This window comes from Pagrus major, chromosome 9 (assembly GCF_040436345.1).
Source record: "Pagrus major chromosome 9, Pma_NU_1.0".
Lineage (NCBI taxonomy): Eukaryota > Metazoa > Chordata > Actinopteri > Spariformes > Sparidae > Pagrus > Pagrus major.
In genome coordinates, this window is record NC_133223.1 from 1,900,101 (window position 1) to 1,922,335 (window position 22,235).

The following is a 22,235-nucleotide window of genomic DNA, read 5'->3' on the forward strand; positions in this document are numbered from 1 at the left end:
TTCTATAATGATTAAATGCGTCTTTTTTCAATAAATTTATGACTTATGAACTACAATGCTCTGGAGTTATTGGAAACAATCCTGCACAGCCACCACTTGAATCTAATTCTACAAATTGTATAATTCTAATAGTAGTAGTGTACCCTAATCTTTATCTGCAGCGGTGCAGAAATTCCCGGTTTAAACCAAATTAAGAGACATACAAAAAAAACCAAAAGCAAATTAAAAAGTGTGCAGCATAATGAAGCTCCAAACTGGTGGGTACAGCCTGACTTTCTTGCTTTGTCTTTGAATTAGCTGTGTTCACAATTTAGGATTCTACAACAAGATAGTGCCAGTGTTACTCCTGCTCTACTAGGAAAGACAATGTCACCAACTGTCCTCAGTTGCTCACCTGGTAGAGCATGTACCATGTGCTAAGGCTGAGTCCTTACCACAGCGGTCTGAGGCCTCTGTCTCTCCCCTGCTTTTTCTTTATCTCTCCTGCTGTGACTGTCTAAATGAAGCAGAAATGCTGAAAGAAATCTTTTAAAATCACTAACCAATCATGTAACAGCAAGACTCAGTCATGCTAGTGTCTCTGAGGCAATTTATCCACAGAAATACTTTGAGCTGAATTCTCATGTCAGCATCCTACTGTGCTCACTAAGTAAACCTTGAATGCTAATGTACAGCAGGTATAATGTCACCATTTTAATATAGCGCATTAGCAAGCTAACATTTTCAAACAAGCACAAACCCCAAGGTACAGCTGATGCTGACGGGTATGTCATTAGTTTTGCAGGTATTTTTCATGCCACTATAGACTTAGGAATGTTTAAATTGAACCTGTTTTCACCTAAAGATGGTGCTACACAAAAAAAGTCATTCGGATTCACTGTTTGGGGGTCATGAAAATCTGCACAAAATTTCATGTCAGTCTGTCCAATAGCTGTTGAAATATTTCAGCCTGGACCAAAGTGGCAGATCAACCAACTGACAGACCATTGATTCCATCCCTAAAGCCATGCTGCTTGCAAGATTAACTATCCTGAGGGACCTATTGGGAAAAAAATATTCTTTTTTGGACCATGATCCTCTCTTGAAAGATTATGTCTCAAAGCAGAAAAGTCAATAAACTGGAAATTTAAAACACATTATGTTTGCCTGTAACAATTCCAGCTTTGCTTTCCAGTGAACTAATTGGATGGTGAATCATAACAGACATAAACATGTGCATCATGGTGTGGCCTAAGCAAATGTTTTTTCATGAGTTTGGGGATGGCTGAGCAACCAGCTTAGTAAAATCAAGTTAAATCATCTGTATATTTAAATGACCTATGGCTTATTACAAATATGCTGTGTTTTACATGTAGCACATTGTCACACAGAAAAAATAAATCATGTATAGAAAAATTTGATGCATCACTCGTTTTATCATTGTATCATAGGCCTCTGAATCTAATTGTGAGGTGCCTAGAGATTTCCATCATTACTATCTTTGACAGGCCAGACATCACATATTGGGTCATGGGCTGAAGCAAAACATGCTTGATATGAACCCAGAACAGACAAACAGACAAAAGATCAGTAATCATTCTTTGCACTCCTAAGATATTATAAGAGGTGTATAACAACATACCTGTCACTCTCCTCAGCTTCATTCACAAAACCTTCCCAACTGCTTCTTAACAGCTCCATGTCTCATTCCTCCAGGTAATGGTCAGCTAGCGAGCCATGGCTGTGGCAGAAAATTTCAGCCACTGTAGGCTCTTTGGTTTTCACCTGTCTGTCTTTATTTTTATTCAAATTTTGATATTTTCTAATGAAATCACAAAACACTTTCACCGCCGTGAATTGACCATGAAGCTGCTAAGAAGCTGTAATTTGATGAATGTTGTTACTGTGAATATGATATTTTCATGATCAGTTGTAAACTTAAGGTCTGATGGCCCTTTGATAGCCACTGAACCACATTGAGTCAGCTGCTGTGTTTAAACAGGAGAGCCTGAACTCTCGCTGTCACTGCACCGCAACATCTGTTGCCATGGTGACCTGCCACAGTCAGATACAGTGGTGAGATAGTCATGGCGTGTCAGGCATTTTCAGGCACTTCGTCATCATCCTCCTCCATCTCCTCCCCTGGCCTCGCCCCTGCAAAGGTTGCCACAGCAACAGGTCAGCTCATTGAGAGTGTGCGTTTAGGAAATTGTTGCATATGATGGGTACAACCCCAGTCTCTTATTTGATATTTCCTCCTATTAAAGTCAAAGAGAGTCTGTCAGCAAGAAACACTTCCCTTAAAACCCTTGCTTTGCAGCACAAGTGGTTGATAATCCCTATAGTGAGATTTGATATGAGTTATATGATTTCAATTTTCCCTGAATCATTCAACCTAATCAGTAAATTTCAGTCTTCAAAAGACACTATAATCATATTCTGGGGCATTAAAAAATGCAGCTTGTTATATAGTCAAGGTGTTTGTTAAACAGGTAACAGGCTACAGAGAGAAAACACCACTGCTCTGCACTGATAACTGTGTACCTCCTATTAGTATTATGCACATGTGTGCAGACACAAACAGCTGCAAAAACTTACTGAAAGCTAATCCAGCTGTGATCATCAGCAATGGATGTTGTGTCACATGATGCTTCAGAGGAAAGGTTGTCTCATTTCCCTTAAAACACATTTCCTAATTTTTCATCTTTTCTAGAGAGGTTTTCTTGTGTCTCTCCTCACATCCTCAGTAGGACGGACAAGGAAAAAATGCCAGTGATGGTATTTGGATGCAATTTAAGAGACTTGTGATGTACCCAATGTCATGTTTGTACCATTCCAGGTCCGGTGATCTGCAGGCATGTGGTCTGGACACTTGTCGTTGTGTGGTTCCTCTGGAGGAGAGCCATCTGACTTCTGCGATTGGTCAGAGATGTGTCCATCAGGGACACTGTGAGTGGGTGAGATATGGGTTTGGATGTCTGAGTTGGCATCAGACTCCACTTCCTCTTGCTCCTTATTGGCGATCTCTGTGCACAATAGACACACAGGAAAATTTGAGTTACAGGACACTAGATAAAGAATCATCTCCCTTCTATATTCATAGGAAGAAACTTATGCACTGTACAAAACATTTTAAGTTAAAGAAAACATCAGTTAACCGGGGGTGTTTTATACCATGCACAGACAGCTCTTTCCATCTGTCCTTGTTGCTGGCAATGACGCCAGATAGGTGGAGCCTCAGAGCTGGCAGGTCAATGGCTGTCAGTGAAAAGTCAATCTGTCCATCATCACTGTTCCCATGGCGACCACTGCTGTGTCTCTGCACCGACTCTACAGTAACTGAACCACTTCCTGTTAAACTGGAACAAAGCAGAGTTATGGAATCAATGGAGCCTAGTCACAAGTCTCATGTCCCCTAGTGTTCCAACTGTATAAGACAGGGGCCTCATCTAGAACAACTGGGAGGCCCATATAAACTGATGCCGAATGGGAACTAACTCCTAAAATTTGAGTAGGTTTCAACCAGTGGGAACCCCTTGAGGCCCCTTTAGGTCTGTCACATGGCCTCCTGTAAGCTTATGCATATCTTAATTAGTTCCACACACAGTGATGTATATTTTTAAATGTTAGGAAAAACATAATCCCGGTGTCAGACTGATACTTGGTGGCAAATATCCTGAGTTTAGGTATCAGAATCGATACCTGGGGAGAAAAAGTTGCATTAGTGCATTCATTTTTATTGTGCTCATGGTATGGACTTATCCCACTGAGCAGGCAACATCTGTGGACGTCCAAAACAGGTTGATATCATGTCCGTCGGGCCAGGCCATGATCTGGACATCCATTGACAGCCAGAATTAGTCGATAAATGACGTTGAGAAAAGACGTCCAGTCAGGCCATAATCTAGACATCCACTGACATCCAGAATTAGTAGAGAATAGATGTTCACACTGGCTATGATCTGGACGTCCACTGACAGCCAGAATTAGTCGATAAACGAAAAATAAACTTCTATACAACGTCCAGAAAAGACATATAAAAAACTTCCATTCTGGCTCCCCAGAGGACGTCTTTTAACCGTCCTCTGGGTCCATAAATGACGTCTAAAAGACGTGATCTAGACCACTTTTTGCTCACTGGGATGATTCAATGAGGAGAGTTTTGTGTCCATGGAAGCATTGGCAGTAAAACCAGTTCCGCTTCAGAACAGATTTTCAAAACCCAACGTAAAGTCTATTAAACTTGTGGAGAAAGTTATTCTCTACAAAGAATTACAGTACAAGAAGTATGATTCAAATTATGTTCCACCACTTTCCCAAAAAATAGTATTAGTTATACCTGGACCTCCTGTTTCCAGTCTCTCGGGCCTTCCTGTCCTCTTCTATCAGAGGACCAATCACCTTTTCTGTTGTGTCAATCAGACCACTGAAAGTTGGCTCCACAATGAAGTCTATGAAACCTGCAACCAGACAGAGAGATGGGCAGAAATGGATAGAAAAGATGGATAGAAAAGAGAAGGAAAGGTAGGAAGATGTGTATAATTTAATCAGATCCAACCCTCAGAGATCAGAGAATGTGTTTAGTTCCACTGGCAGGTGTGACTGTTGAACCAAAGTTAATATACGCTGACAGTCTCCTATCAGAAGTCAATAGTATAGTTCTATTCTCTGTTACTAGTTAACAGTACTCCTCACCTGCCTGTGTTCATTAGGTATTCGGTTGATTGTTGTTCTTACCTATCTGTGATTGGGCAATCATGGTGGCTTTGCGGTCACAGAGAGGAGAAAAAGGAAGACCAAGTTCTACCTCTTTATCTCCCTGGAAAAGACACAGTTGTAGGATTATTAACCCTGCTTGAATTTGGATTTGACTGGGAAACCTCCCAGCCAGCCCGGTGTCTTCAGGATAGCCATAAAATGACTCTGAACACACCAGGACATTGTCTCAAGGACACAATAGACACTGATAATGATTTAATAAGATTAAAGTTAAATAAAAGTTTGATAACTACTGAACTGATCATTATTATTTTATTAGTACAATGATAAACAGTATTGTTTATTTTTCTTCCTGTTATTATTACTATTGTTATTATTGTTATTTTTTTATTTATTTTTTGACTTTTTTCTTATTGCTGAGATTGTTGGGGGGGATGTTATACGTTGTGTTTGTTTTCAACTTAAAAATCAATAAACAGAAAAAAAAAAGTTTGATAACTGTGGGGACAAGGGAGAAGGAAGTGTCACCTCTGATGACATGTTTTGTTATCATCATGTCTTTGTAGTGTAGTGAATACATGTTGACTACAAAGTCATTGTTTGTGGTTTTTGTACATTTTACAGTTTGGTCACTGAACGCGTTCCAATTTTGCTGATGCTCTACTTTTCTCTACAATCAATTATTTCCCTTGAATCAATGTGGGTGTTAGTTGATTTGCATCCACTTTTTGTCACTCGGGCATGAAAAAACACAACAAAGCAATCAGTGTAAATTCAAGCAGAAAGAGGGGTCGGGAGGTGCATAAAGCAATCTGACTACCCAACACATTGTCTTTTCAGTTCTGTAATAGATGTATGTAAATGGCTGCTTTACAAGGTTTTTGTTGCTCATTCATGCACACGCTCATAAAATGATGACAGCAAGCTACCACACTGGGTGCTGGTCTGACTATCAGGGTAAATTTAGGGTTCAGTGTACAGCCCGAGTGCACTCCACCTTAGTGGATGACCTGCTCCGCCTTCTGAGCTACAGCCACCCCATGCTACACTGAAAGGGTTAGTATGATGAGTAGCAAACATTACCATGTTATCAACACAAAGTCAAGAGAATGGAAAAAGGAAAATTATAGGAAAATAAACCTTCCCATTATGGTTGCTACTATATGACTTGTGCTGATATAATAGCCATTTCTTCTCTTTGTGTTTACTTTCAGTCAGATTTAGAGACTAGCATTTGAAATGATTCATGTGAAAACCATGTTTATTAAGAAAGCTGTGGGAGGCTCGAGCAGCTTGCCACAATATAAGCTGTTTTGCAGATACCTCATTTCCTTGCATCACTATAATTCAGGTGATTAGAAATACATGTACAGTATATTTAACTTATATACAGAGGTCGAACCTGGAAAGATGAGCACAAAAAGTAAGCAGTGGGTGGTGGATTAAACTGATGTTGTAGCTCCCAACTCTGATATTGTATATTTTACCAGGAGTCTTTCCAGATGGAGTCATGTTTGGCAGACAGGCCTTTTCCTAAAAAATGGTGTGTGTGTGTGTGTGTGTGTGTGTGTATTTATGTATGCGTGCATGCATGTGTGTGTGTATCTACCTGTCGAAAGAACTCCTCCATCAGATTGTGAGTCCAACGGTAGTGCAGTGGCCAGGCTTTGGCTGGATGACTAATGTCTGCAGCATGAAGCATCAGAGACAAAACCTTCACTTTGTCTATACTGGAGAGAGACAACAAAACAATTGAATGAAAAAGTAATTTGAAAAGCATTCAATAATAAACTATAAATAATATAATATAAAAAAACTATATTTGATCCAAAGTGTGAATTCTACAGTAGAAACTGCCCAGATACTGACTGACAACCCCTACAGCATGTCTGGTAAGAACACAATGAGACATTGTCCACTACCAAGTATTTTAATGAGCCAATGTTAAGTTAAAGTTCTCCTCTCTATCCATTAGTGTTATTTACAAGTGTGGCTTCTACAGAGAAATGAGGAAAAAATACAAGATTGCAAATCCAAATGAGTTTAACATAAATTAACTGCTATATAGAGAATCCTTCAATTGGCATGAATGTACATAAATATCTTTGATTAACACAAAGGCAAGATAGCGCTACAATTTGACTCAGTTGCTAATGAAACACTTAATTCTCACTATTGTAATAACTGATCTAGCTTAGCAAGGCCAGGTAACTTATGAATGTCAGTCACGGTCACACCATGCTAGTAGCAGAAGCTAACAGCACAATAACAACTCAGTTTCATAAAACACAAAGACTCATCCTAATGCTTATGAACAAGAAAGGAATAAGTGACTGACACTTAGTAGCACGCACAAACACTTTTGAAAAGTAGAGTTGGCTGAGAAGAAATCTCTACAGGAAGATGCAGGACTGAGCAGCACACTACTTCATCATGAAAATGCTAACTGCCAAATTAAGCCTGCCTAAACATACATTTCCATAAAGGGGCGCTTTGCTACAGCCTTTACATTAAAGTCTGGCTCTGGAAATTAGCTGGCCTTTTTAACAGTATTTAAGTTAAGTCAGAAAAGCAACACTTCTGGTGAGTTTGACAGGTTATGGTCAACATCTTCTCATTTAACACTGAAAATCTTGGTTTAGTTTATTCAATAGTGCATGAAAAAGGACAAAAACTGCTCCACTGCAGTCTTCTGTATATGTCATGTCAGCCGTCTTTTATTTTGATCGGAGTGTGCACAGTGCAGATCTCCAGACAGCTGCTGCTGCAACACAGGCAGAACCAGCATGTTGAGAGGCTGAATACAGTGCCTTCCACCAAAACCCATCCATGTGTGAGCCAAGAAGCATGACAGCTGCCACTTCCACACCTCTATTCCAGCTAGGGTGGCCATTCGTCCAGCTTTAGGCCGGACAGTCCGGCTTTTAAATGCTCTGTCCGGCTGCAGGCGCAGCCTTAAGCCGGACACTCATTTGTCCTCCTTTTGAGAAAATAACAAAAAAGGTCTGCCTTTTGACACATTACCTTGTTAGTTTGATACTTATTGGCTAAAAATGTGTGTCAAAAAAGCTGTGTCAAAATAAGTAATTTCATTGGTTACATTTTCCTGTCATGACCTATCAACAAATGGCTAATTTTAATATTCAACCATGTGTTGATTTGCCACAATGCCCTCAGGCCAGTTGCTACCACCAGGCTGTCAATCAAGCTCTCAGCAACAGAGAACGTAACGTTAGCTAACGTCGGTTGTTGGACTAAAATTCTGAAAATGCTGAAGCGAAAGACCTCCTTTAACCCGGAATGGGCAAAAGAACACGGGTTTGTGACAAAAAGTAGAAAGGATGAGTTTCATTTTTTTTGTACATTGTGTCGAAGCAACGTAGATGTCAGCAGCAAAGGGAAAGCAGCTATCGACGGACATGCTAGCACTGACAAGCATCAAGCTAACAATCGGAGTGCAGGAAGGTCAGTGCCTACATCTTCTCCATCCCATGTAGTAATGCACATACAGAGCGTGTATTTTCAATGATGACCACAGCCTGGAGAAATGAGAGAAATCGACTGGAAGTGGACAGTGTCAAGGCAGAGCTGCAGATTTGCATCAATTTCACAGACCAGTGCACAGAGATATACAAGAAATTCCTTGCAAACAAGAAACTCTTGGAAGCAGCCAGGAAAGGGCTGAAGTATCGCAAATAGACTGTGTGCCAGTCCCAAGAGGCCAGACCTCCCTTCTACCATCAGATTCTCTATCAGCCTCTACCCAGCCTCCAACTAGCCTCCTACCAGCCTCTGCCCTGCCTCAACCAGCCTCTACCCCGCCTGTGACCAGCTGCCTGAACTCCAGGTGAGAATGTCATACAACTCTGTCCTGTTCATGTTAATTAGCAATATGGATAAGGAAAGGCTATGTGTCTCAACTTGTTTCATCAGTGTGATTTCTCTTGTGTTTCATTGTTGATGCTACAGGTCCACCATGCTGAGGCCTTCTGTGGCCTGCCTCAACCAGCCTCTGTCCTGCCTCTGTCCAGCTTCCGACCTGCCTCCTACCATCCTCTGACTTGCCTCTAACCAGCCTCTGTGAAGCAACCTTGAGGACTCACAGTCACAGATGGACTCAGATACTCTGAAACAGAAGGTGCTGTATTTTTTTTACCCTTTATCTATCCAGATAAAAACATTAAGATTAGTTTCTGTATGATGTTTATTAGACCTATGTAATCTGAATTGGAAGGGCATGTTGTCATGAGCTGTATCTTGTATATTTATTATTAGCTATGTGGTATGTGTATGCACCTTTATGTAATCTGGTGGAAAAACATATTAAAATGGCCACCCTAATTCCAGCAGGGTTGAGAAAAGAGAAGGAAAGCTGGACTCTAGTTAGATTCTGTGCTATCCCTGTGGAGGCCCCTTCAGGGATGCACAGACTGATCTAGTTCAGCTGGCTGTAGGACCTTATGTTGTCCATTCCACAAAACTCCCAGGGATGATCTGCCTGTCTTCATCAGATGGACCAGCCATATGAAACCTGAGTCCAGTCCAGGCATGGTGGTAGGATTATATAGAAAAAAAAAGTACAACTGACTCCCAGAATTATTGCATTCTTTCATGTTATAACAAGATATCTTTCATGTTAAGACATATTTTCTAATCAATGCTTAACACCAGGGGCGCTGCTCTTTGGCAACCAGAGTGTTTCACAGTGGCATGTCCTGTCTCTTTTTGATGTTTTTGTAGGTTTTTTATATTTTTCCTGCTGTTTTCATTGTTGTATTACAATATTAACTGCTTAATAAAGCCATGGCTTCATCTGCATGGATTATTGGACTTGCTCTGTTGATTTTAAGCATCTATTTTACTCATGGACTTAATCACAGAAACCTTGCAGGCAGCGTCATTCAAAGCATCCAATACATAAGAGAATTCCTACTGCAGTGCAATTTTAAAGCCCTGGACGATTTAAGAGTTGATTTTATACTGAGGCATGTGGACCCATCCTCATGGTGGTGGAGTGTGTCTTCTCACTCGGGAGCCCTTCTGTGCTCCTGACATTGAACTGCAATGTGTGTCACCCGACCCCCCTACTGCCCTCGTGAGTTTCCACAACTGATTTTGTGGTTTACATTCACCCACAAGCAAAGTCTGTCAAAGCATCAGAGGCAATATACCACCTTTCACAAAAACTTAAATCCATCTCTCCAGATGCACCATATTTTTTCTGGGAACTGTTCATTGCGAAATAGCCTGCACACTTTCTATCAATATGTGAAGTTTCACACTAGGAAAAATAAGACCTGCCATACCTCCCCTGGGTGCGTCAGACCACAATGTGGTTTACCTCTGGCCATCAAATCAGAGGCTTTTGGAGAGGGAGAAGCCCTAGATCAGGACCGTTAAGATCTTGAAATGGGGACAGCATCTCATGTTTGCACGGTTGTTTCGACTGTACCTCATGGGAGATTTTTGAATGTCCAGATTTGAATGAACAAATTAATGTGATCTCAGACTATACTATGTTTTGTGTGGATTCAGATGTACCCACTTAGACATTTAAGATGTTTTCTAAAAATGGATGAGCACTAGTTAGCCTCCTCCAGGGTGACGAGCAGGAACACGGCCCAGTTTTGGACTGGCAAATCAAGCACAGTAATACCATGGTCAGCAAACCAATTACTAGTAGTTTTGGCACTGTGGGTAGGGTCCAAGTCCAGCTGGAAAAGGAAATCAGCATCCCCATACTGTACTGGAGATTCTGATTTCCTTTTCCAGCAGGACTAGTAACTGGTTTGCTGATTGTTGTATCACTGTGCTTGATTGGCCAGCCAACTCGCCTGACCTGACCTATTGTCAAGAGAAAGATGAAAGACACCAGACTCAACAATTCAGACAAGCTGAAGGCCGCTATCAAAGCAGTGCATAAATGAACATACTTTTCTGAAGGTCGACATTTCTGTATTATAAATCCTTATTTTGATTGGTTTTATGTAATATTCTGGTATTCCGAGATACTGGATTTTTGTAGCTGTAAGCCATAATCATCAAAATTAAAACAAAAAAGGCTTGAAATATTTCACCTTGTGTAATGAATCTAGAATATATGAAAGTTTCACTTTTTGAATTCAATTACAGAAAAAAATGATGCTTGGGATGAGACACTGCAAAAATTATCCACCCATGCTTTATCTATACTAGCTTTTCCTGGACAGGCTAAGAGAGGTTGAAGCTTTTCCCTGGGCTTTTTAGATCAGATAAATGGCACAGACAGGTGTTGACAGATATGGAGGGATATGTCCATTTTTGTACACCTGGAAGCTGAGCAGCTCCCTAACTGCGGTTTGGGTTAAGGACTTTGCACTCAAGGGCACCTCAGTGGTGGTAATGAGGGAGGGGCAAGTGCTTTCACTTTTCTTACAAGCCCCCCTCTCTAAGCTTAAGGCCACCACTTCCCTAACACTGCATGAAAACAGCTCAACGATCAGTTACATTTGATCAAGCATGTTGTAAGATTGATTTATGCTACAGCCTCTTTAGGAACCACTGGATCTGGTTTTCTGTTTGTTACAACATGTGGAAGTTTTCTCTTCTATATGGAAGTTATAACACACCAAATATGACATATAATGACTCAAGAGGTTCCTTGCGTATTAACAGGAATCGTTTTTTGATATACCGTGGGGTCCAAAAGTCAGAGACCACTAGCCAAGTTACCTCGATATAGCATTTGTTTCTACTGTGATATTTTTAATAAGTCATAATATCAGCTCAACGATATGAGTGAAAAGTTGAGTCTTAAAATGTCCATGAAATTCAGTATATCTTAGTATTTGGCATGCCCCTTTTTTTTCAGTGTTCACTCAAGCGGGCATGTACTCTACACCTGTGTAAATGCTTCTGACTCCTGTTATCCCAGCATGATTTGACAATGTCCCACAAAGCTTCTTGTGATGACATAAATGTTCAAAGGGGTTGAGGTCAGATGACTGTGGCGGAAAGTCCACTACAGTCAGGTCTTCTTTGGTCTTCATGTAGTTCTTATAAAGTTTTGAGGTGTGTTTGGGCACATTATCCTACAGCAGTATGAATCCTTCTACACCAGGGGTTTCAAACTGCCGGTTAGGGTTACACGGGTACACACCTCCAACTTCTCAGAGAGGCAACAACTCTTTTTCCCTCATTAACCAGGTTACCTGTTATGAGTTAAAAATCTGACATATTGCTAAACAGGCGCATTTGCTTTTCACTTTGACAACAAATCCACCTCCATCATCTTGTCAGTCAGCTCTCTTCATGCTAAAAGTTAAATGTGACTCCTGTTGTGCTGCAGCTCTGTTGCAGCCCTGCTGCTGCACAAAGTAGACACCTCCAGTCTGTAGCAGAATCTCAATGTTTTTGCACTCAATTTAGGGGCACCATCACCACCAATAATTTCTTAAGTGACCAGTCAAATATCTAAAAGTGTGACTTCTCGATTAAATTGATCTCCGTTCTCCACTTCAAAGGAATAAACCTATAAATTATACATTCGCTGAATATTAGAGGTCAGAGGTCATGATTATAGCTCTGACCTGTGTGTCTGTGTCAGGGAATTCCTCATGGTCTTGATCTGCTGGAAGTGACACGACATGTCCGTGGACATCACCATCTCTATGACCAGAGCCCTCAGCTCCCTGCAAAAAATCAATACATATAAGATAATCTTTGAGCAATCACCAGGACAGAGCCCTCAGCTCTTAAAGTATACAAGTATCAACTCATCAGTGAAGTGTGATCTGTGTGTGCACCTCCAGTCATCCTTGTTCAGGTTGACCAGGATGTTCATGTCTTCCTCTGCCATCAGCTTGTAGGCGGCACTGACATGATGGTTCTCCAGTACCGACCTGTCATTGTACAGGATGGCCACCTCTGACCTGACAGACACACATCCAATCAGGTGCTGACATTTTTTGTAATCTGTCATATTTAGAAGCCCCCAAAACAACATGTTTCTGTTCTTGTTCTTCTCCTGGTTAAGACATTCATTCATGTTTTTGTCAAGACATGTACACTGTCCAAGTGTTTCTGAACATTCAATATTTACAGTCCACCCCAAAATATTTCAGTAACAATTACATTGATTGCCATGATAATTGGTGCAGATGTCCACTGTGTCTGAAGGATAAATCCCACAGACTTTGGTGGCCCCCTGACTTTTCTTCTAGCACATCTTGAGTTGATATTTATGATTTTAGTGTAAGTATCTCTACAACTACAGAATGGATTGCTGTAAATTTGAGTCACACAGTCATGTCCCACTCAGGATGAATTTGGTCAGCCCATAACTATTTATTGAGTGAGATCACCAAGTCAAAAATGTAGTTATTCCAATACTTTGGTTTATCACAGATTACCTGCAAAACTAATGGCATTTCCATTAGCCTCAACTGTAAGCCTTCTTTGTGTTTAGCACGCATTAGAAAATGCGAGCATGCTATCATGCTAAAGTAAGATGGTGAACATTATACCTGCAAAATAGCCCAACATGTCAATGTTTTCAGCTACAGTGTCTCCCTTCAGATCTACTAGCATGGCTGTAGTGTCTTTTTGTTATCAGTTATTTAAAAGTCTTTCAAAGTTGCACCTAAATTACAAAATCTTGAAAAAGGTCATGGCTTACTTTTACAAAGTAGAGAAAAGACTAAATTAAAATCACTCCTGTTCCATCAGGCTCAGTTTGTGAGGAAAAGAACTGTCACTGTTCCATCAGATTCCACACATCCTTTGATATTTTTTCTATAATATTGAATAGTCTGAATAAATTACTGCATATCTTACCTGGTGTGGATGTGGAAGTTGTTGGTGGTTCCTGTGTGTTCAAAGTCGTGAATTGCTGCAGCAAAAACCATTGCAAGAATCTCTAGCTCACTGAGCCAATGCTGCACACAAACAGACACATACAAAAATGCATTCACTCTGTTAGCTGACGAGGGTAATATCAGTCAAATTTTTTCACAATTTACTGTCCATAGCAGGGCTGCCCAAACTTTTTCCCTTGAAGGGACAAAACTGTAACTCGATGGTGGGCCATGGGCTAAAAGCAAACACCTGTTGTACTGTATTGTTAAGATGCAAAGTGTTACTAGAATCCAAAGTTTTCTTAATGACTGACTGCAAGTGTTACTCTGTCTGCCATGCTCAGATTATGAAACATAATTAATAATTCGGGACTAACATACATATTTAAAAATGCACATATAAACTACATATTTAAAATGCATTCTTACCTCACCAAAATCAAACAGCATAATCATTATATTTATTTTATTTATTTACATATTTATTTTTTGCTAGAAACATCTGGGAGGCCAAATTGAACCTTTTGGCCCATGGACCACACGCCAGCCCTGGTTTCTAGAGACTGTGTGCGAGTGTGTGTTACCATCAGTCCAGTGTGCAGCATCAGGAAGTGTGCAGTCTGAGTGACATCGGCAGCATGAATCAGGTTGTGGTAGGGGTTCTTGTGTTTGCTGTAGCCGTTCTCCAGAGCTTCAACAAACTGCACCAGAGCCTGCACTGGGATCTGAACACAGCACTACAAATAGTACATGTACCACAAGTACTACAGGTAAAATGACCACTGCGCTGTACCTATGTGGATACTCCGTCATGCAGGACCAAAGATATCTAGTAGCTCAGGTGTTTTTGATCATTTTTATTTAAAAGCTTGTAACCCAACCAACACACTAAGTTTAGTGAAACTAGCTTTGAATATTTATCATTACAATATTTATTTGTTACAGAAGATGCAGTCAAAGATGAACCATGAATCCACTGTTCTTAACTTCACAGTGAATTTAACTTTGAGGCAGGTGGATCATAATATTGTTTGGTGGTAATAGTTCTGTTTAATGAAGTGCGTTGTGGAGGTTTCCTTTTATCTATAGTTTAAGTGTCTTGTTATTATGATAACATCTCATTATAAAAAATCTGAGGTGCTAAACCCAGATTATGAGATAGACATCTTATAATTAGGAGAAAGTAAAGTTTTAATTACACAATAATAAATAAATTTTTTCTGCCTTATAAGTTTTAAAAAAAAAAAGAGTTACAGGACAACTGCAAGTTATGGTTTTATGGGTTGTTTTGTGCTGGACTGTTTTCTTGGCTGGGTAAAAAGACTAAATAGTATATATACCAAAATATACTAAACTCCACATACAACCACAACCTGTGTTTTCACTTTGGTTTTCATACAGATTGTAAAAAAACAAGAGATAGTGTGTTGATTAATGAGATTTAGAGGCAACATAACCCTTTTGTTAAAGAGATCTGTCTACCCAGTACACTAAGCTCCACCCACCCTGACATTAGGCCTCACACCAGCAGTGTTAATGATATGAAGCTGTGTGTACCCTAAACCTGTTGATGAGGTCATAGCGGGTGAGCAGGTCGTAGACCAGGAACTTGAGGGCGTGGTCTCCTGTGGCCTCGTGGAAGGAAAAAACATCAAATGACCACTGATCCACTTCCTGGAAAACAACCAGGAAAACTCAGGCTAGACATTATCTCGCTCATCATTATCATCTCAATAACTAACTAGAAAGAGTAGCATTTTCTGAAGAAAATGAATGTGATTGCTGCATTGTATACATTGCTCGCGATGAGATTTGTAAACAATAATCAATGTCTGTTGGTGTTTTGTCACAAAAATGATGATGATACAGGAACTTGTTGTAAAGTGAGTGTTCATTGTCCAATCTTCTCCAAATTTGACTTGGTTGATTAGAGTCCCAGCCATAACACATCTACATGCAATTTAGGAGCCATAGTCATTGTGCCACCTAGTGGCAACAGGAAGTTAGCCTCTTCTGGCAATCATTTGATTAACACGAAACTTTCAAAATGTAGTCTACCTTGACATACTTGAACCTAACATGTGATTAGTGACTGTTCTCTTGTGCCACATATTGGACTCAGGAAGTCACATTTAACTCCTTTGTGCAGTGCCCAAAGCAGAAAATAAAGAGCCACGTCATACAGTCCATTTTTGGCCACCGGTTCGCGGCTGCAGCAGGCCCTGACTCGAGGGCCTGTTCAACACTGCTTGCAGTTTTATTCAGGGCCCAAGCACAAACCGTCCAAAGGCTAGGGAAACCCTTAGGGGCAAACGAGAATTTTTTTTCCTGGTGCTCCATTTTCCAAGTTCTACATTTTTTTTACATGTGTGTAACAGAGTGAAAAAAAAAAAAATCTCGTTAAAAACATTTTTTTTTTTACTCTGCTACACACATGAAAAAAAGAAGAACTTAGAATATGGAGCACCAGAAAAACAAATTCTCACTTGCTCCTCAGGGAGTGAAAAAAAAAAAAAATTCAAAAGGAAAGTAAGTGTTTGTTTCTGTAAGACTTATTTTGACCACAAGAGGCTGCATACAAACATTGTGGAGACTGGGGAAACTGGTGACACAGAGGTGGTAAATTAAAGATAGATTGTAGAAATTAAACACTTCCTTTCTATACCTCCTGATTTCCTTCTCTTCTTCCTTGCCTTTTCTACCTCCACTTTTTGTCTACATTTTCCTGTCTTCTTCTATCTCCTCCCTCTTCATACCTACATTCCTCCCTGCTGCTACTACATCCCCACCCTCTCTTTACTTTTCTTTTTATAACTCTTCCCTTTCCATCTTGCCCTCCTCTATTTCTTCTCTGTACACTTTTTGCCATTCCTACTTCATCCTTTCCTTTTCTACCCCCTCAGTTCTTTCTTTAACATTCAGACTTCTCTCAGTCTTTATTTTATCTTCTGCTTCCTCCTTTTCTTTCGAGTTTCTTCCAGAGTAGGATCTGACTGACTGAATGGTTTCATTTAACTAGATTTCTGTTTATATGCATACTTGGGCTGTCAAAAAAATAATGCATATTAATTGCTCTCTATGATGCCCCTTGATGTTATGTCCCTGAACATGTTCCACAGCAGCTTTGTAAACATAAAGGTAGTGATAACTAAATGCTGCAGAGCATACTGAATGGAAAAGTCCCACTCCAGCCATTGTTTCTAACTGTCAAATGGTTAACATTCTTTCTTAAACTGAGAATGGGCTGTGGTTAATAGTCAGATGTTATACCATTGCTATCAGACGCTGTCATTTCAGCATGATTAACATCATTAGCATGGGTAGCAATAGCATGGATATAAGCATGGATACAAATAGCATGGATATTAGCATGGATACAAATTGCATGGATATTAGCAGGGATAGGGATAGTGCTGTTACTCAAACATACTCATAGTTTACAGCTTCATTAGTTGCATTTTTAAACATCATATACGAGGCTAAAAGAACCTGTGTTGTATTGTTTTTCATTGAAACAGCTTTGCCTAATACCGAATGCTTCTTTCCAGTTCGCTGTCAGATTGTTAGCAAAATAAGGTGCTGTTAATGTTATATTGCGTCTATCATTCCAGTTATTAGGCTGCGGATTTACTGATTGTGGGCTGTAAAGAAGGCTACAAAATGACGGTAGAGTCAGTACATTCAAAGGTACATGTATAGCTGGTTACACGCTGTCTGGACAATATAACCAACATGCGCAATGAGTCGCAAAGGGGGTTTTACCGCCATTTTTGGTAACTCTAAAGTACTCTAACGCGTTACTTTTATATAACACAGTAACATAAGAAGTGACTTTTTAATGGCAGTTATCTTGTAACATAATGAGTTGTTTGTGTCCCAGATTCTTTATTATTTGTTATTTGTCAGAAATTATAAAACATTGTCAGGAAAGATCATTAAAATACCAAAACACTGTGGGGCTTAAAAAAATGGCCACAGTTTTGTGCAACTTATATGGCAAGGAATTTATATCAAGGTTATATATCATCTCCTTTTTAAGTTTAGAATGTCCATTTATTTATTGATTCACTCATCTACCAAAATCAATTTCCACTGAAATATTTTAAAATGCGTACAGCAAATATTGTCATATGCGATTAATTTCCATTAATTAATCACAAAGCTTGTAATTAATTTGATTATTTTTTTAATTGCTTGACAGCCCATATATATATGTACACACACATTTTTTCAATAATTAAAAAAATAAATCAGTAATAAAATGTCACTTCCTGCAGCACATAGTACATGTACTGCAGTCATGAAACAGTTTTTACCTTCAGAGCTGTCAAAGCCGTGGGAGGGTAGGTCAGACCAGCCATGTTTGATGTCCGTCTATACATCCTGATGTCACACATAGAAAGATAAAAATATCATGCTCAAATCTCAGGCATAGATACAGACAGTTGCATGCATATAAACACTCCTCACGCAGATCTCCATCTGCCTTCCTCCACAGTTTGTGACCTGGATGGATTGTTTATCACCATGGTAACCATGTTCTAAACACACACAGTGAACTTCGCCGCAGAGTGGCAGATATTTTTTGATTTCATGCGTCATTAAGTGTCATCAGATGAACTGATACTGTTCTATCAGTCGGAGTCATCTCTAATGACATTGGACATTATAGTTTCCCCATATGATCTCCATCTCCAGCTTACTTGCATGCTAACATCATTAGACTTCATGTTAGACCTCGTAATCACATCTGCAATGATGGATCTGCCGGATGCTTTCTGATGTTTATTTTGAAGGAGTTGATAATTGATTTCTGTTCCGTCTTCAGGTGCTCCAGATTTCTAATCAATCATCAATCATCGGAATAATATAATACACTACTTTGATTAAAGTATGTGGACATAAACAACCATTGCCTATGTGATTGGTGAACATGTAATTCCAAAAGCATGGCATTAATCTGTTGCTATAACAGCCTCACTCTTCTGGTTTCTATCGAGAACTAAACTTGCCAAAATTATAAAATAAATAAAGAAATATTTAAATGCATTAAATGCACCATTGATGTGTTTTATTTCTGTATTTGTTTCTGTATTATTTACCATTTGAATTTTCCCCCTATTTCCACAAACTTATTTATTCCTGTATTTCATTTTACATTTCTGTATCCATTTCTGCTTCATTATGCAAATGAGGAGGGTGTCATTCAAAGCCAATCACAGCACTGCAGGGTGAGACTAGGTGGAACAGTTTGGGGAGAAGAGAAAAAAACAGGCTCAGCTCACAGAGGTGCTTACAGTAGGCACATGCGTGTACAGGAAGAGGGAAAGTTTGTTGAGTATTGTTTTCTTGTTGGTAGAACATATTGAATGGATTTATTGGCTTTTGATATCAGATTGTGGACAACTAACTTGGTGACCAGTGGGTTAAGAGTGGAGTAGGGGGTGAGGAAGATCTGAAGCGGTTCAAAACTCAGGAAGGTGGAAACTCCAATTCCCTGGTTTTGTTACCATTTGAAGGAAAACTACTTCAGCAAGGGTGTTCAATGTATGTTTGTCATTGACTTTTGCAGACTCTCGCTGTGATCTTTTAAATTTTAGAGATATGGAAAAATGGCTGCATAGCCATTCACTAGCATTATCAATGTTAATGTTTCATAGCTAGCATGAGCAATGTTAGCAAACGTTTGCTAGTGAGTGTCCATTGTGGCCATTTGAAATAGTCATTGTCAACCGATGTAAGCTGACTAAGCAGGAGCACCTCCTGGCTTTGGCTTGTATATAGACAGGGAGTAGGCAAATTGATGTTGCTAAAGAACTTCAAGTGTCTCAGACTGTCATTAGCAGACTGATCTCTCGACATCAGAACACTGGTCCAGTGCGGGAAAGGCCTCGTAGTGGTGCCCCATGAGTAACAGACAGGGCAGATGACCTGTATCTGAGGGCCTATGCTTTACGCCACTGGGATGCCACTGCAACACAACTCCAGAGATGTCTGAGGGCTGTCAATGGAACCAATGTGTCTGATCAGACCATCCTGAACAGCCGTCACCACGATGGATTGAAAGCCAGACAACAGTTGCATGTGACACCCTTGAATGCCAGGCAACGGAACATGTCTGCATGTCTGCATGTCTACATGTTGGTTGGACCCTCCAGCAGTCATTGTCAGCGATTTTCACTGATGAGAGCAGGATCACCCTGCATCATGATGTTGCATGTTGCATCTCTGGGACCAGTTGAAGCGTTGCTTCTATGCCCATGACTCACCACCATGTGACCTCCAGGAAGTCCAAGTTTATGTCGTTGCAGATCGGGGTGCCATACTGTAAACCAATATTGAACGTCTCGTGAAGAGTATGGGCAAAAGATGTCAGGCTGTCATCATTGAACATGGTGGGAAAACCCATTTTTGACTGTGTGCTAATTATCAAAAGTGGAGTATGTGTCTAGAGTTGGATACTGGATGTACAATAAAAGTTGAATGAAATGTGTTGCATTATTTTTGGGGACCAAAAATATTCAAAAGACACAGAATAAAAATTCAGATGTCAAAGAATAAACAATCAAGTGAAACACTAAAATATCCCAATATCGTTCACCAATTTTGAGTAGTGTAATATTGCATTTGATAATCGACATCATGATGCACGTGATGTTAAATGTTTATAACTTCTGCAGCTGGCACGACTATGAACAGTATCTGAAGTCTGAGGTGTAGAGTGTGAACAGAAAGGCAGAGAGGATAGTCCCCTTAGTGCCTCGTCCTACTCACGATGATGTCTCACACATTGTTCTGCAGCCTCAAATACTGTGGCAGACCTATGAGGTGGTTGGTAATCTAGGTCAATAGTGGAGCATACACCTGCATTTCCAGTAGCTTATTGCGGAGCAGGGCAGGTTGTATGGTGTTAAATGCACTGGAAAAATAAAATAAAAAAACATGACTTAGTTCACAGTTCTCATACCAGTCCATGCCTCCCTTTTTTTGTTTTGACTGAGTTTGCTCTCCAGCTACCTCCTGTAACACTCCTTGCCTTCGCTGATCTTTTCTCTCAGTCTGCTCCTTCTTCATCTCCTCTTTGTCTCTGCTCCTGAAGGCAGCCTTCTTCCTGTTCAGTGCTACCTTCATGTCCTTAGTCACGCAGGATTTATTGTTGGGGAAACATATCGTCTTAGTGGGGATTATGCTGTCCATGCAAAAATTAACATAATCTGTTATGCAGTCTATGGTCCATCTATGTCCACCCCATGTGCATCCGGACTGGTGATCACAGGTTGCCGCTGGACTGCTGGTATATGGAGGGGCCTGAGGTGGACCAGGTTGTGAGCTGATCTGCCCAGGGGAGGGAGAGTTATCGAGTTGTATGCTTCCTTGACATTTTCCCTTGTCTTACACTCTCCAAACTGTTTGAAAATGGGCAAGGTTGTTATCAGAGTAACATGGTTAAAATCCCCAAAAATTGCTATGAAGGCATTTGGGTGCAGGGTCTGATGTTTCGTGGTCGCAGAGTTGATTAAGTCAGCAGCCCGCGACACATCAGCTCCGGGACTTCCGTTCTTATCAAAACTAGATCGGGTCTAGGCAAAGGCCCCAATAATTTGCTGTGGTGCTTTTAGAACACAACTAAAAGCAAGAATGTTAACCATTTGACAGTTAGAAACACTGGCTGGAGTGGGACTTTTCCATTCAGTATGCTCTGCAGTGTTTAGTTATCACTACCATCATGTTTACAAAGTTGCTGTGGAACGTGTTCAGGGACCTAAGGTCAAGGGGCGTCATAGAGAGCAATTCATATGCATGGAGGTGGGGGAATCACCTTTGGGAATCAGAAGAAGCATACTTGTGCTCCATATGAATTTATTATAACTAAAGTTCATGCCCTTCTAATTCAATAACCTGTGCAGACCTATATAGGTGCGTCTAACCATTTCTCTCCCATTTGTCTCAAGTTCTAACTCTGTTCGATCTTAGACCGACATTTTTCAAGTTAACTAAAAGCTTAATCGCCTACCTCATGGATCACGAGCTGATTCTCAACCCATTGTACGACGATCTCTTTGACGGTCAATTCATTATCTCCAAATCACCTCCATCCATGATCATCTCCACACCGACACGAGCAGCCACCATGCCTGTGCTCCGCTATCCACGTCCCTCAGAACCACATTGTCCATTACTCTCCATCCAGCGGCTTCAGCCAAATACCATCAACACCACTTCACCCACTCTTGCCTACTCTCCCCATTGCTTCCATCTCGAACTGGACAGTCACCTTCCTCCAGCGTGCCCTCAAGTACAGGAAAATCCACTTCCACCGGACTGACAACAAAGCCCAGCTTTTCCAGCCCCTCACAGCCTCCACTTCCACTGCCACTCCAGCCAACCACCCATTTCCAGGTTCCCCCCTGAGCACCAATCACCAGGGGTGCGCCGATGACATCACAATGCAGCAACCTCCTCCAGCACCAACAGCGGGCCAGGTCATATCTCCACTTGTACCTGCTGCCTATGTGTCTCATCAGTCTAACCTTTTTTCTCTCTTCTCTTCCCTCTTCCTTTCCTTCAGCTAATCTAGCTTCTGCGGCTACCCCCAGTTCCTCTCTACCAGCAACCACTAAACCAGTTTTCATACTGCCACTGCCACTGCCACTTCCGGCCAGGGTGCTACCACTGCCGTTCATCCTCAATTTCCTCCTGTTC

General features: G+C 40.6%; 1 protein-coding gene across 1 annotated transcript in view; it reads right to left on the reverse strand.

Moving 5' to 3' along the window:
• Positions 1-2,074: 2,074 nt before the first annotated feature.
• The window catches only part of LOC141002543 (dual specificity calcium/calmodulin-dependent 3',5'-cyclic nucleotide phosphodiesterase 1A-like), a 75,770-nt gene continuing 55,609 nt past the window's right edge, over positions 2,075-22,235 (reverse strand). The window contains exons 7-18 of the mRNA XM_073473894.1: positions 17,849-17,915; positions 15,090-15,206; positions 14,117-14,257; positions 13,513-13,613; positions 12,483-12,608; positions 12,267-12,368; positions 6,308-6,428; positions 4,717-4,798; positions 4,319-4,439; positions 3,154-3,338; positions 2,811-3,005; positions 2,075-2,133 (exon numbers count right to left, since the gene is read on the reverse strand). Of these exons, the coding sequence (XP_073329995.1) occupies positions 2,075-2,133; positions 2,811-3,005; positions 3,154-3,338; positions 4,319-4,439; positions 4,717-4,798; positions 6,308-6,428; positions 12,267-12,368; positions 12,483-12,608; positions 13,513-13,613; positions 14,117-14,257; positions 15,090-15,206; positions 17,849-17,915 (1,417 nt within the window). The remainder of the gene's footprint in view (positions 2,134-2,810; positions 3,006-3,153; positions 3,339-4,318; positions 4,440-4,716; positions 4,799-6,307; positions 6,429-12,266; positions 12,369-12,482; positions 12,609-13,512; positions 13,614-14,116; positions 14,258-15,089; positions 15,207-17,848; positions 17,916-22,235) is intronic.